Source organism: Falco peregrinus, chromosome 7 (assembly GCF_023634155.1).
Source record: "Falco peregrinus isolate bFalPer1 chromosome 7, bFalPer1.pri, whole genome shotgun sequence".
In the NCBI taxonomy this organism is placed as follows: domain Eukaryota; kingdom Metazoa; phylum Chordata; class Aves; order Falconiformes; family Falconidae; genus Falco; species Falco peregrinus.
In genome coordinates this window covers 75,677,578-75,692,671 of record NC_073727.1, presented here as the reverse complement: position 1 = coordinate 75,692,671, position 15,094 = coordinate 75,677,578, and the positions used below count along the sequence as shown (strand labels likewise).

Sequence of the window (15,094 nt, the reverse complement as noted above, 5' to 3'; positions counted from 1 at the left end):
GTATTTGTTACTACACTTTCTGTTAACTGTTTTGTATCACATGACTAAATACAGGTATACAGTCATGATAATCTCGATTACATTGCTACTGACATGTTGATTTTGTTTTGGTAATAATGTTGCATTCTTTCCTTTCACTTACCCACCCTAGCTGTGACTGCCTCACTGGATGGAAAGGTGCATTTTGCACAGAAACAGTGTCAGTATGTGAACCTGAGCACAATCCTCCACATCTGTGTAAACAAGGCAGTACCTGTGTGCCGCTGCCTCACGGCTACGTATGTCACTGTCCTCTTGGAACAACCGGTACCTATTGTGAACAAGGTATGTCAATCGGGTAGTACGTGGTACAGACAGTTATGCAATAATGCCTAGGTGGAAAACCACAGTATTTTGTACTGTATCAGTTAAATATGACATAAAGACACAAAGTACAAAATAGATTTTATTTAAGAAAGTGGTGTTCCTTTTTATTAGAAAAATCAGGTAATTTAAAGCTATGAGTTGTTAGATACTGTTTTCCAACAGCTTACTTCTAACACCATTTGTTCCTTCAATTTTTTCACATTGTTCAACCAAATTCACGGGCAGCACGGCATTATCAGATACAGAGGGGACAGGAAGCATTGCAGAGCAGCGTTGCAGTGCTTAGTTCAATTCCCAAGCTCACCATAATGAAAGATGTTGAGAAATACACATAAGAGCTCAGCAGTACACTTCTGAGTACGCTTCGGAAGTAGGAAGCATCTGAAACCTTATCCAATTTCTACCAACACTAACAGAGAGGTTCTTGTTGACTTCACCAGCTATTGGGTAGGGATGCACTGAGAATGATGATAGAAGACACAAACATCACCGTAATGATCTTCAAGTTACATTCTCCAGACAAATGACTATTCAAAATTATCCCTGGCTTTCTTCCAATGTGTCACCCTCAAAATATGTCCTCTGTCTGCCAGGTTTGCATTTCTTACCCTCATATATAGGAATCCTTCATCTGTCTGTTTTCTCTCTGAGAGATTGCAGAAATGAATATTCAGCAGAGTGGATGCATGGGTGCTACAGGCATAGAGACTTTTCCTGCAAGTGTCTGAAGCACCTCTGTGTGCAAGGAGGCATAGTACAGCCCGCACTCTCTATTCTGCAGCTCTTAGATTCAAGTTAATGTTGTACAAGCTTATGTTTTTCCTTCAAGGAGGTCTCCATACATCTCTTGAAGAGCTCCAGTTACTGTTAAATAGCTCCCTTTTCAAACTGCCTGTCAGGGTTCAGCCTCCCCTGTGCCTACAGAGCAAGTTTCAAGCACAAAACTGACCAGATGAACTGCATTTGACCCGATTTGCAGTCCTCGCCCTACAGATGGGTACAGTTTTAAAAACCCGTTGCAGAAAGCACTTGCGGTTGGTAGGCTCAAATCAATGAGAATATAGCTTCTAGAAAGTCGTCGTTAAATTCTTTATTCCATGTAAGAATGTACTTGCTCTGTTGCCTCTGCTGCAACAGCTTTTCAGGGCTCTTCCTATGAACTTTTCAAGTTTGAATTCTTATTTCAAGTGAGGTTTTCAAAAGTAATGCCATCTGGATTCAGAACACTGATCACCAGGGCATGTGCTATACATAAAGCAGGTAATTAATCAGGTGAACATTCCTCTTTCTGATTTCAGAATAGATTTGGATCTTCTTGTGATGGCTGCTATTACCAGTACAAATAGTTTATATCTGAGCTACAGAAAATTGTATTTCTTGTAGATTGTCATCCTTTTAGTAATTCCTCCACCTGATAAACACATTTGAGGGTTCCTCTCTGTTTTATTTAAAAGCTTTCTTTTTATGAATATGGAGTATGGGTCCTGACCAAACTCTTTGCCCTGCATTTCACCTTACTCTGGCAGAATAATGAATTATCATGAGATTTTTCAAAGCGCAGTTTGCACTTTTAGTGGATGGCAAATTGCTAAAAAACTGCTGCTTATCAAGATTGAATACCTCATCTCTGGATTGATGGTGGGTATTGGAGCCAAAAGAGACAGAGAGCAATGAACAGCCCAAGGGACTAGGAGAGAACAAAGGGTAATTAAATGATGGAGACTAATGAATGTGCAAGAAAGAAAGAAAAAAGTGTGATAAAAAGACAGAAGAGATTTATGAGGCAAGAAAGCAGAGGAGAATAACAAAGAGTAAGAACAAATAGGGCTTTACCAAATAATAGCAACTGGTAAATACAGTACAACCGTACGGACCGCAGAGGAACAAGTCAGGTGAAGTGAGTAAATGGGGCAGTAGGGGTAGAGCCACAATCATAAGGAAAAGTATGCTGACCACAAATGTTAAGGGTACTTAAACATAAGCGGACAATAATCAAGCACTAACTTATCTAGCAAACGCTAAAAATTTGGTTCTTTGTGACCTATGTACATGAGGGATGAAGGTGTATGTGCAAATGAGGATATAACTGTTCTTAAAGACTAATGTGATGTGTCTTGCTCAGAGCAGCAACTCAAACCGCCAGAATTGCAATGACTGTCAGAACAGGGATATGGCAAATGATGGTTAAGCTTTAGAAGTTGGAACTGCACTAACAAGTGTTCAGTAGTTGGAAAAACTTAAGTTACAACAAGAGTAAACCCAGGGAGAGCAAGATCAATTAAAGAACACAGTTTTAATGGCTCATATGACCTGAAATTCATAGTTATTAGTTGGTCCACCTTAATGATGCTCGTTGCCAAAGTGTAAATGCTTCAGCAATATTCGCAGAAGGTTGCAATAAGATGTGTATTAAATCATGTATTCTAGAGGAACTGAGAAGAAATCCACCTACTTGATGAAGAGAGGGTAGCAGTTTCAATTACCCTCCATTTCCTATAGCCTGTACATGATCAATTAATATTCAGCAAGTAGTACACAGGTATTTGTTGGTCTGACACTCTGAGAACAAATATTTCATTGTGTATTTCAACCTGCCAAAGCAAGTGCCAGGGCTTGCTTTTCTAGAAGAAAGATCAAGAGGTTTGGCAGGTAGGCAGCACACTGGTGGCTGAAGTGCAGTAGGAGGATGCACACGAAATTGCAAGACCTACTTTGGAAAGACAAGCATCCATAAGGAGCACTAGGAAGAGAGGATTGGGTTGGAAATTGGATCCAACTGTGTCCAAGGAACAAAGCCTTTTCTGGCAAGGCAGAGTAAAGCATTAATTCTAGAATAATTTAAAGCTCCACTTCTTGCTTGTACTGTGTTGTCCAAGCCCCTTAATGCTCATAAGACAAGATGGTTCTTCAAGTGTGTTAGGTTTCTAAAGGTATCACTGATCAACAATAACAGATTAATTTATACTGCCAGAAATAGAAGTGGTTGTAATGAAATTGGAAGGAAGTTAAAAATGTATGTAGGAGTCTTTTTTTTACTTAGTGCTAACATTGCCAACCGGACTTAGACCACTTCTAAGACTGTCACTTCATGACACATGAAGCAACAGATCATTCTGTTCCACTGGTTTGAAAATCCAAATCCTGAAGTGCTTAGATGACAACTTAACCACAAAGATTAGGGGTTTTTAAAGTGGTTAAGTTTTCCAGGACACCAAAATATGATGTTATTAAAATCTTTGGTTCATTTGACTTAAAAGTTTGCAACTGAAGTACCAGACAACTCTAAATTGTCTTCTGATTAAGAAGTGAAGCTTCAGCCCAGAGCAGCATGTAATTTAGTCTAGTTATATCATTAACACACAATGTTCAAAACCAACAAGAAGTTTCAGCTCCCAGCACTTTTTCTGGGGAGTCTACTGCATGGTTTTGAACACCAAATTCCAGCTTATTCCATTTGGCCCAATGAGTACCTTTGTAATTTGGTGTCTCAAAGGGTTTCTGAAGAGGGAGAAATCTCTTAAGGACCTGGTTGTTTCAACTCTCCTGCAAATATATAGTAGACCAATTGGCTTCCATATCATTACTGCTCCGAGAAAAAGTGGCCAGGATCAACTGTCAAGGATGATTCTTCCTAGGGAAGAAGCAACAGTCTAAAACCCTTTTACTGAATATAGTTTGATTTGTAGGACATCATTATATATGTGAACATAGTATCTTTTTAATAACTAGCAATTATTAAGAGAAGTAAACACTAAAAATACAGACTTCTTATCCATAATGAGCGTCTGCAATTATATTCTGCTCTCTGCTAAACTACATCTCTGCAGGTTATTCATCTTATAAGAACAGTGTCCCTGTGTGAGGCCGGTAATCCTGTCTGTAGCAGTGGCCAATAATGAAGGTGTAGAGAAAAGTTTAATAAAGCAACTATATATAACACCTCCCTGAAGTAGTCTTCTAGCATCCAAAAATTTGTGGCTTATCCTTTTTTTTTCTCTTACCATTTTTTAAATGGATTAAATCAAATCCATCATCTAGACATAAACAGTATCACTTAAGGCAGTGGAAAAATTGAGAAAAAACAAATTTGGAGTCAATGAAGTTCTGATATTCTGTTAAGCACTGAGATATATTTACATATTAGCTAGAATTCCTCTAGATACTAAACATATTAAATTTATGTCCTAGATAATTTACTCAATTTTGCAGAGGAATGAAGAAGGACTACAAATTCAGAGTAGTTAATTGTGAGATTTCCCAGACCTGGTAATATTCTCACTTAAAGGGACAGCGATGTAATATTTGAAAGATCCTATAGATGGCAGTATTGGAGAGGAATTGCCAGTGGCTAAAACAGCTTTCACTACACTATTTCTATACGTTTAAAACTATTCAGCAGTTTTCTTTAGCAGGATAATTTTTTGCCACATGCTTTAGTAAAATCTATTAAAATAGTATCTTGACTTTAAGGCATCATAATGGAAAGCTACTGCCCTTTTTACAAAGAAATAAGTTAGTGAATAAATTTCTTCATCTAGGTAGTAGTCTCTGAATTCCATAGCTACAAATACTGCCTGTCCATGTACAGCTCTTGAAGAAATGAAAGCAAATGTAAAGAGATTTCCATTGTTCCATCCTCAATTTAATGAGATACTTGTTAAGCAATAAAGCCATTTCCTTGATGAACAAATGGCAAACAACTTCCTTTGGCCATGTTTGTTAGCTCAAGTTAACTTTCTAGATATTCTGATATCAAATTCCATTATTCTGATTTAAAACTACAGCAAATTTTTGAGAATACCTAATAAACTGACAGAAAAAAAAGTAACAAGAATTCTGTAGCTATTTAATCCATCTCCATAATTGTGATGAATTAATGAAAAATGGAAGAAACTAACTTGGAATAATTTTTACTATAAAGATCTCTTTCTTTCTGCATAGTCTAGGACATTACTTGACATATTTTGACTGCTATTGTAAGACAGATTAATTCACAGTACGATTTAGCTCAAGACTTTCACATGACAAGATATCGTCTATACAAATGCTTGAGCACATATCCATGCATGAGTGCATTTGGTGGATTTATCTGACAATGTAATTAGACTTGCTGGCTTAACGCACAAACTATTTCATAGTTATTATTTGGAAGTTTGTGTTTCTATGTCTAACCATTTAAAGGAGAACTGCAGGCAGTTATTAGTTTGTTGTTTTGAGTCACATTGACTATTGTGCTCTCATAGTCATTTAAGCAACACTGGTCCCATCAAGCATTCTATTTCCGCTATCATTTTTAGAAACCTTGTGGCAACAGTGAGAAAATTTTTAAATAGAAGCTTCAGCAGTCATGTCCCATAGGATAAAAGGTGCTGTTAACGTTTTACCTAAAAAGCAATCTAAGCTTTCAGATTTATCAGTAACAGTCCATTAAACTTAATATTCATGGTAGGCACAAGTAAGCATGCATTTGTAATATTCATTTGTATAATTTAAAATGTTGAGTAGAATGAAGTGAATTGCCTACTTAAATACATGGCATGAATTAATCCTATATAAACTCAGGTGGAAGTCATGCATGACAAAGTGAAGGAACTGATATGCAGTACAACACTAATGCTGTCCACGCCAAGTCAGCCACGAGTGACGTTGTGTCCTAATAAAAATTCAGTCATGCATTTACTCAGCTGAGTAAGAACAACTAGCACTAGCAAGATGGCTCTGGAATTATTTTGAGACTTCCTCTATGAACATTAATGATTCATAAGTCATCTTAATTTGTGAAGGTGTTCAGAGTTAGAAACTGTGTCAAGGGTAGGAACTGGTTTTAAGGGCAAGGCACCTAGATTTAAGTGTCTACATGTGAGTTCAGTATGTAAGTTCCCATTATGAATGTCTAGTCAATAGAGTCGGTGAAGCTATTTAGCTAATAAGCTTTTCTAAATGTAGATGGTTAGTGCTGCTTGAGATGCTCTGGCATTCAAACTTCTATCCAAAAGATCCAGCACAGGACCTGTGCCTTTCTGGAATGTCATATGAATAAGGCAATAGGGGTTGTGAGAAAACAACAGTAGGTACTTGTGTTTAGGAAACTGAGTGGAGCCTTGGAAGAGAGGCTATATCAGGATAAGATGAATCTCTTTCTAGATTTGTTGAATGTGTTGCATAGTGATGCTATTCGGTTGCCTGAAAATAGGACCTGGTTACATGCTGCCATATATCCCTCACAGCTTCTGTAGAGGAATGAAGGCAGTGGGTTTGTTAACATTGATAACATGCAGCTGTGGCCTTGCTTTGAAGGCAGTGGGTTGATTGACATGGATGATGTGCAGCTGTAGCTCGTTCCTGCAAAGTGGTTAAATAGCCCTGAGGAGTGTGGGAGGAAGAGCCTGTAGAAGGAAGACTCTTAACATAGCTGAGATAAGGAGGAGTGTGATCTGGTTGGGCCTCTGGAGGATGGAGAAACAGCGTGGACAGTAGAATCTGGCCCACGGTAAAGCCTTGTTGCAGCCTGATAGTTTGGGTTGTGCTGTGACAATTGGTGCTCCGGGTGAGGCAAAATGGTTTGGACTCGACTGTGACAAATGGTGCCCAACATGGGGCAAACTGATTCGGACATTTGAAGCCTGTGTGAGACCATGGGTAAAAAAACCTGTGACAGTGGTGCCCAATGTAGCTGAGACAAGTGGGGAGAGCCTGCAATCTGGATCACATAACAGACACTGTGAGAGGTGAGCCATTAAGGGCTACTTGATATGGTGTGTTGTAATATTTGCTGTCCACTGTAATCCAAATGGCAGCTATTGGTGCCTGACATAGCTGGGTACTAATTAATATGGGTGCATAGGTTTCATCAGAGGAAAACTTTGTTAACAATGTTTATAGATATATTTGGGGAAAAAAAGTCATAAAGTATGACAAGATGGCAATAAGAACTTTACTGGTGTGGTGCAAAATAAATGATATGCCAGTTATGCTGAAAAATGTCTCTAATGTTCAGACATGGTAAGGCACTGGAAAGTTACTTTTTGAGGGTGCCTTGAAGGGGAATAAAATTACAGTGGCATTGTTAACAACATGGAGACGGGTCCTAGATTCAATAGAACAATTAAAAGTGGACAGAGAGACAAACTCTCTATTAACAATGCTTATGGATAATTTTGAAAAGAGAGGCATAAAGTATGATAAGACTGCAATGAGAATTTGGCTGGTATGGTGTATAAAAAATGATTCGCCAGTTATGACTAAGAAGGTCTTCAACGTTCAGACATGGAAAAGCACTGGAACATTACTTTTTGAGGCTGCCTCAAGGGGGGACAAAGTTGCTACAGCCTCATTAACAATCTGGAGATCGATTATAGATTCACTAGAACAATTAAAAGTGGACAGGGAGACAAACCCTATATTGACAATGTTACTAGGTATATTTGAAAGTAGAGACATAAAGGATGATGAGACGGCAATAAGAACTGTGCTGGGGTGGTGTAAAAAGAATGATTTGCCAGTTACAGCAAAAAATACCTCCAGTGTTCAGACAGGCGAAGTGCTGGAACATTACTTTTTGAGGCTGACTCAAGGGGGGACAAAATTGCAACAGCATCACTAACAATGTGGAGATTGGTCTTAGATGTATTAGAACAATCAAAAGTGGACAGGGGCATTAAGGCTGCAGTTGAAGCAGCCACATCCCTGGTTGCAGGGATGATGCCCGATAAGGTACCTTCAGTGCCGCCAGATTCTCCACCATCACCTGATCCATGCAGTTGGGGTTGGTGGGAGGAGTGGAGCAGCACTGGGTTGAGGGGGCAAAGATGGTTCCCTTCCAGGCGGCAGGAGGATCGAGCCATTGCCTCGTTGCCCAGCTGTGGTCATAAGACACCTTTGATAGATTTATTGGAGGAGACCTTGGGTCATGTTCAACAACTGGTCCAAGTTACAGCATCGGGACCAGATCCTGCCAAATTTTGGAGAAGGATGTGAGAGCATGTGCTCGTGGAAGGGGATATCGATGCCACAACCACCATGGGGGCAGAGTGTTAACCTGCCTAGTGCTTCGAAGGGACGGTAATGCTCCCCCTGAGTGGGAGCCTTTCAACTGGGTGATAAAAGAGTTAAGAACAGCCTGTATGCAGCATGGAGTAGGCTAGCCTTATGCTCCATCATTGTTATGTAGTATTTTCACAGCAGAGCCTACTGCTCATAATTGCTGTGCAATTGCACAAATTATATTGACCCCTATGTAAATGTGAATTTTTGAGTTGGATTGGAGGCACTTGGCAAATGAGCAATCATTGATGAATTTAGAATACCCCCAGGATGACACATGTTTTGGGGCGGGGGTTGCCCAACTGATGGGGGAGGCTCCGGTTAACTCTCCTCAGTTACAAGCTTGCCTACATCCTTTAGTCCTGCAGCAGGGCAGAGTTAGCTCTCCAAGCTTTATTGCAGGTCCCCAATCATGGCGCTCTGCAATAATTGTGGACCACAGTAAAACAAGGTCCAAATGAGGGCTAAGTTTTGTTCCTGGCTAGATTGAGAGATGCCTTAGACAAGCAAATAGAGAATGGGGCAGCTAAGGAAGCATTGTTACTCCAGTTAGCTAAGGACAATGCGAATGAGGATTGTAGGGAGGTTATTGCAGGCATGGCGAATCGCATTCCCACCTTGGTAGAATTAATGGATGTATGTGGGAAAGTAGACCCCACTGCCTTCCAGATGGAGCGTCTGGCAAAAACCTTTGCTGATGCAGTTAGGGTCATCTGTCACTGTTATGAATGTGGGCAGGAAGGTCAGTTAAAGAAGGACTGCCTAAAGCGATCAAAGCCAGGAAGAGCTGATGGTTCCGCTCTGGTATGCGGTTGGTGTAAGAGATCAGGGCATTTTGCCAAACAGTGTAGATCAAGGTGGCAACAGAGGGCAAGAAACGGGGGGAGAAATGTGGGGGGGGGGTGGGGGGTGAATTCTCCACAACAACCCCAGGCTTATGCAGTGAACTCACAGCCCCAACAACATGAAGCACTGGGTTGGATGTCACCACAGTAATAAATTGAGCACGCTGTGGCTTGGATATTCTAATGTGACTGCACAAGGGCCCTGCAACAGATGATAGACATGGGGGGGGGGGGGGGTGGGGGGGTGGTTAAAAACAAAAAGGGGAGAATTGTAGAGGAACGAAGGCAGTGGGTTGGTTAACATTGATAACATGCAGCTGTGGCCTTGCCTCAGTGGGCTGATTGACATGGATGATGCACAGCAGTAGCTTGTTCCTGCCAAGTGGTTAAATAGCCCTGAGGAGTGTGGGAGGAGGCCAGATGGAGGAGGAGCCTGGAGAAGGAAGAGCCCAACATAGCTGAGAGAAGGAGTGTGCTCTGGCCTCTGGAGGATGGAGGAACAGCATGGACAGTAGAATCTGACCCACAGTAAAGCCTTGTTGCAGCCTGCTAGTTTGGGTTGTGCTGTGACAAGCTTCCAGCTGCAGCAGGTCCTGTGCTGGCTGCTGTACCAGCCAGGCCCACATGGGTGGCCTGGATCTGCTAAAGCATCTCAGCAACAAGTAAAAAAAAAAAAACCACTGTTTAAGCAACTGAATCCTGTATCATGTCATAGTTAACCATAATGGGTATTTTCATACCTATAAGTAATATATAGGCATTTAAATGTGTCTTAATGCCAAAAAAAAATCATCCAATTGTATAGTAATCTACTTCCCTCACTAAATTACTCTCTCAAACACTGTGCAGAGTACCAGCTTGCTTATACTCCAGTTCTCCTCAAAGCACACTTGTGCTGTTCTCAGAGTAAATAGTCATATCTTGGACTGGAAGTGAAGATCTCAATTTGAAACTAATTAGCAAAGTTTGATATACTTAATTCTTTACCGATTGCTTTATCAGGCTGCACTGAGATACTCAGAGTCCCATCCAATGCCCTCATCTTCAGACAACTGGCTTCCAGTGCAGAAATGGTCCCACTGAGGGAATCTCAGACTGGGTGTTTCTTCTTCTTACAGTTTTCATCTTGAAAGCATCTTCAGAGCATTTCATTACCTAGAATAAACTTATACCAAAGCTGGGCATGGATTAAATATTTGTAGATTTTTTGTATCACATTTTCCTAATCGCCTAGTGATTAATCATTCACTTTCACTATCATGATGCAAATACTTGGACCCATAGCTGTCATGTCCTTGAAGAATGTAATAAATGCTGAGCAGCTGGGTATGTAAGGTTTTTATTTTTTCTCTTGTCATCTAATGTCTTCTAGAAAATTCTTGTTTACTGAAATATTCATTGGACAGAATAAATGGAAATTATCCATATTCTGGCTATAATATCCATACCCTCAGATGCAAGAGAATAATGTTCAGATTTCTGGACCAGGTGATTTCCCAGTGCTGAGGCTTCACAGCTGCACCTGCTACAATTTGTTGGCTGACATGACTTACTCTTAGGCACTCATCTCTTAATATGTGTTGTACTGAAAGACTGAGATCTACTGTTTTGACTTTGGCTGCTAACAGCTATTTTAGGCTTTGGAAAACCAGAGATCTCTTTAGGGATTTAGCCATATGCTCCTAGATATTATTTCTTAGCTAATAAGCTCTCCTCTACTGTTAGCTACTTGATTACAACTGCACTGCAACAAAACCAAACAGAACTGTAGACTCCACTTACAAAACTGCAACCTTTTGTTCCAATATTGCTCTGAATAATTAATTGCCTTGGTCCCTTCTCTTCAGGGACAGCAAGGATTACTAATGGCTGAAGGTCTGGCAAAATTACAACTTTTATGAGTACATTGTTGTAACTGTTATATTCAAGTTGTGTTAATAATTGATACTTTTGTTTACATGCTCTAGTTGTTCCTGTACTAAAAATAGAAGTTGAACTAAGCTTTTCCTGCTGTACATGAATTAGTTTATAAGTTATGAAAAGTTAGCTCTTCAAAGATTAAATAAAAAGTGATAATTCAACAGAAAAACACATGTCTATTTAGATAAGGTGAAATGATTTTTTCAGTTTTTCCAAAGATTTACACAGAAAAAAGTGCATGTAATACTAGTAATCTTTGAGCTACAACCTTAAGCAAATTACATCTTAAGATGAAGATTTCCATAAAGCCATATTTGTCATGGTTTTCCAAAATGAAAAAAGCAATTGGTGGAGCTGCTCACTTTCTATGAACAAATGAAACCACTGAAAATTTCTGACTGCTTAAAATTGAGTTTAAAGCTTTCAGGCAGATGTTAATGAAATGTTAGAGTTGGATTGTAAGTGCCAGGGTCCTGAGCACATCCACCCATCACTTCCTGATGATTTCTGTGCTTAGACTCAGAGCCAGTAGAGAGATGGGGCTGGTGTCTGGTCTCAAAGACAGCTTTGCTGAGAAGCCTCAGCAGGAGCTTCCTCCTACATTGCTTCAGGAGCAGCTTTTAATAGAGGCTCCTGCCCTTGATCCCTTGCTGAACTACGCTGCAGCAGCATTGCATGCAATGTCCATGCCTTGGCTGGCTATGTGCTACGTTGATCCAGACCTGGACTCTGCCTCACAGTGTGACTTAAAGGCTTGACCTTGTCACTGCCTTGTCACTGTGGAACTGCCTGGTGATCTGGTCTTTGGAGCTGACCTGGCTGCTCCCATTGGGCCTGTCCTGCTCACCTCACTCCAGACAGGGCTCTGGCTGGAGACACCTCTGTCCTGCAAGCCATGATACAGCGCTTTTTGCCCTTGGCTCCCAGTTCCCAGCCTTCACTGCTCCCTGACAGTAAGCCTAGCTTCTAACGCCACCAAAAAACTACATAGTGAGACAAAATTACGGCTTGTGGGCAGGAGAGTAGATAAGTGACAAAGTTCTGTGAAAAATCTTGTTTGATACATTTAGTTGCAAAAAAGATTTGAGAGAAGAAAAGCAGACTGATATAGCTAGTTAGTATCTCAGACGGACCCGTCCATCCAAACCAATTTGGCCATACAGTTACCATGAAAGGCTGTCAGAGGTCTTGTCAAACACAATGCAAACAAAATTCACTGCTCTCAACTTGGCACTGAGCCACTCATCACCTCAGAGAAAGCTATCGGGCTGATCACACACAATTTGACTTTGTCACCATCTTGTCCTTTCTGTGCTTGGATATTGTGTTGAGGGGGTTTTGCTCTGTTATAGTTGCCAAGTGAGGATGACTGGTCTATAGGTCTCTGCATCATCTGCCTTGCCTTTGTTAGAAAGCCCTGTGGTTTGCCTTCCTCCAGTTGTCAGGAGCTTGCTGTGATTGCCATGGCCTTCCAGAGCTTATTGATAGCAAGCAGCTTCATGGTGATATTGGCCATCTCCCTCAGCACTCAGGGATGCATCCTGGCTGGTGCCCTGTGTATGTCTGATTAGCTGATGTGTTCCCAGATTCTTACTCTGCCATAGATAATGTTTCACTTCCTCAAGCTCAGTTACCAAGCTCCAGGACCTGGGAGGCTTGATCAGGCTTCACCAAGTAAAAAATGTGTCCAATGAGGCTTTGAGTGTTTTGGCTTTTTCTGTGTCGGTTGTTGCTAGGTCTCCACTCCTTTGAGGAGTGGCCTTGTATTTTCCTTCATCTTCTTGTTGGAAACCCTTCTTGTTTCCCTTCACATCCCTTGCCGGTTTCAATGCCTACTGAGTTTTGACTCCTAACTCCATCCATGCTCAACTCGGGCACTAGCTCTGTATTGCTACCGGGCGGCCCAACCCTGCTTCCTCAGCCTCTGTGCTTCATCTTGGACTTTGAGCTCAGTTTTTTCATGTAGATCCACCGCACGTTTCCTTGACGTGCCGAACAGCAAAATAGCATGCTGAAAGTCTTGTGGTAACAAGCTGCTTGAAAAAACTATCAAAATGTGGACTGGGATGTGTACAAGCACTTCTGCTTCAATGGTGGGAATTGTCCTGCAAGAATAACCTAGAAAGTTTTGTTCATAATGGTTGAATAGGATGTGTGAGCACTACAGGGCTGATCAAATGAGGATAGCAGGAGGAACCTGAAAGGTATTAATGCTCAGTGGAGGGAAAGAAAAGCACACTTCAGCAACAGTACTTGCAGGAACTTTGTGTTCCCAGAGCTCTAACTGGCCTAAAGTGATTTAGTTTCTCTTGGTATCATTTAGAAATTTATACCTTCCTCAGATACTAGTAGTCAGCTTAGAAAAGTGAGTCATTAATCAGATACAGAACAAAAATGTTTGCTTAAATGCCTGTTGTGCTTACAATGCACCACACAGAGCTGAGCACCCTGGAGAGTAATGTAGTAGTTACACAGCACAAGTCCTACGAATTTAGCTTATAGGATTGGCAAAGACATCCATTCACCTCGTTTGTTTTAGCAAAGAGTTTTTCTGGACTAAGCATATGTAACACAGGAACTGTCTTGTGCAAGTTTAGCTGAGCTTCTTGCTTTCCTATCTTAGGGCTGAAAAAAAAGTTTGTTGCCAAGAAAACAACGGTGGAGTACCTCAGCATTTGACATGACATGTTAGTTTTTTGCATATGCCTGCCATAAAAGCAAATTGAAAAGCTTAAATTGTCTTATTCTTCACCTTAAAAGTTTGTCTATCTATAGCTAAGATTTTGCAAAAATGAAATTTTATACTGATCATTTCTGTGCAGTGCAGTAGAGTTAAAGCATTCTGTTTTGAGATATGGGTGCGCATTTCATTGTACCTGTCAAGCTGGGGTTTTTCCTGCATATAATCAGTACTTACAGCTTCTAAAGATAATTTACAAGCTAATTGGAAGTCGTTCTAGTACTTCCTGTAATTAGTCCTGCTGCATTGTGGCAAAATATATTGCTTTCTGACATTGGTTAAGCTATATTTATTGGGAATAAAACCACATTTTTAGCAAAATAGGAATAAAATATTTGCATCTTGGAAGTTTCAGAATGAAGTATATTAAATAGAATATTTTATGTTGTATCTATAACTCGGGACAATGCCTCCTTTCTAAAGCATTCTGACATTTGCTGCTGAAGATGTGTCATTTTGTAATAGACTGTTTGTAATTTAAAGCCATAGATTTAATTTATTCTCTGAGTGATACTATAAACCCACCTTTTTTCATCCTTCTTTCTCTGCTCCAAGGCTTTTTATCATAACAATCTTCCTTTCATATACCTTCCAATGGTAAGCAATGTAGCATTTCAATCCTGCTGCAGCTGAACGTTTTGCTTTCACACTAGTCATTGTCCATGCTTCCTTCATAAGCAGAAAAGAATTAACTACATTGACAAAGTGAAACTGAATCTGACACAAAGACTTTCAGATGCCTCACTGCACACTTCACCTGGTATAACCTTTTAAGCAGCGGGATATTTTAATATAAGCTTGACCACTGTGGCACAGTTCCATCATATCTGTCTCACTTTGCAAAAATTTGCTGAAAGCAGCCTGGCTTTCAAATGATGCATAAAGCAAAAATCTCTATGTACAAAATAATAATTTCTGATTGATTTTTAAATTCGAAGACATCGGTATAGGGATTACATCTTTACTAATGGAGAACATTGTCTCTTACCTACTTAAAAAAATACAAGCACTTAAAAATCCTTATGGAAATTATTATTTTTTTCTTTTGTACCTGATAATGTTTGTAAGTTTTAGTGATATAAATTAGGTCCACCTAATCTGTTCAGCAAATTTTATTATTATTTATCTTCCAGGGTAATTGCTACTCTTAAAAGTATTTTTATTTCTGTCAGCTTTTAAA

The 15,094-nt window shown here is 40.1% G+C and overlaps 1 protein-coding gene across 1 annotated transcript in view; it reads left to right on the top strand.

Annotated features, from left to right (window-relative positions):
* The window catches only part of EYS (eyes shut homolog), an 871,402-nt gene that overhangs the window by 842,881 nt on the left and 13,427 nt on the right, over window positions 1–15,094 (top strand). The window contains exon 46 of the mRNA XM_027787807.2: window positions 152–324. Within this exon, the coding sequence (XP_027643608.2) occupies window positions 152–324 (173 nt within the window). The remainder of the gene's footprint in view (window positions 1–151; window positions 325–15,094) is intronic.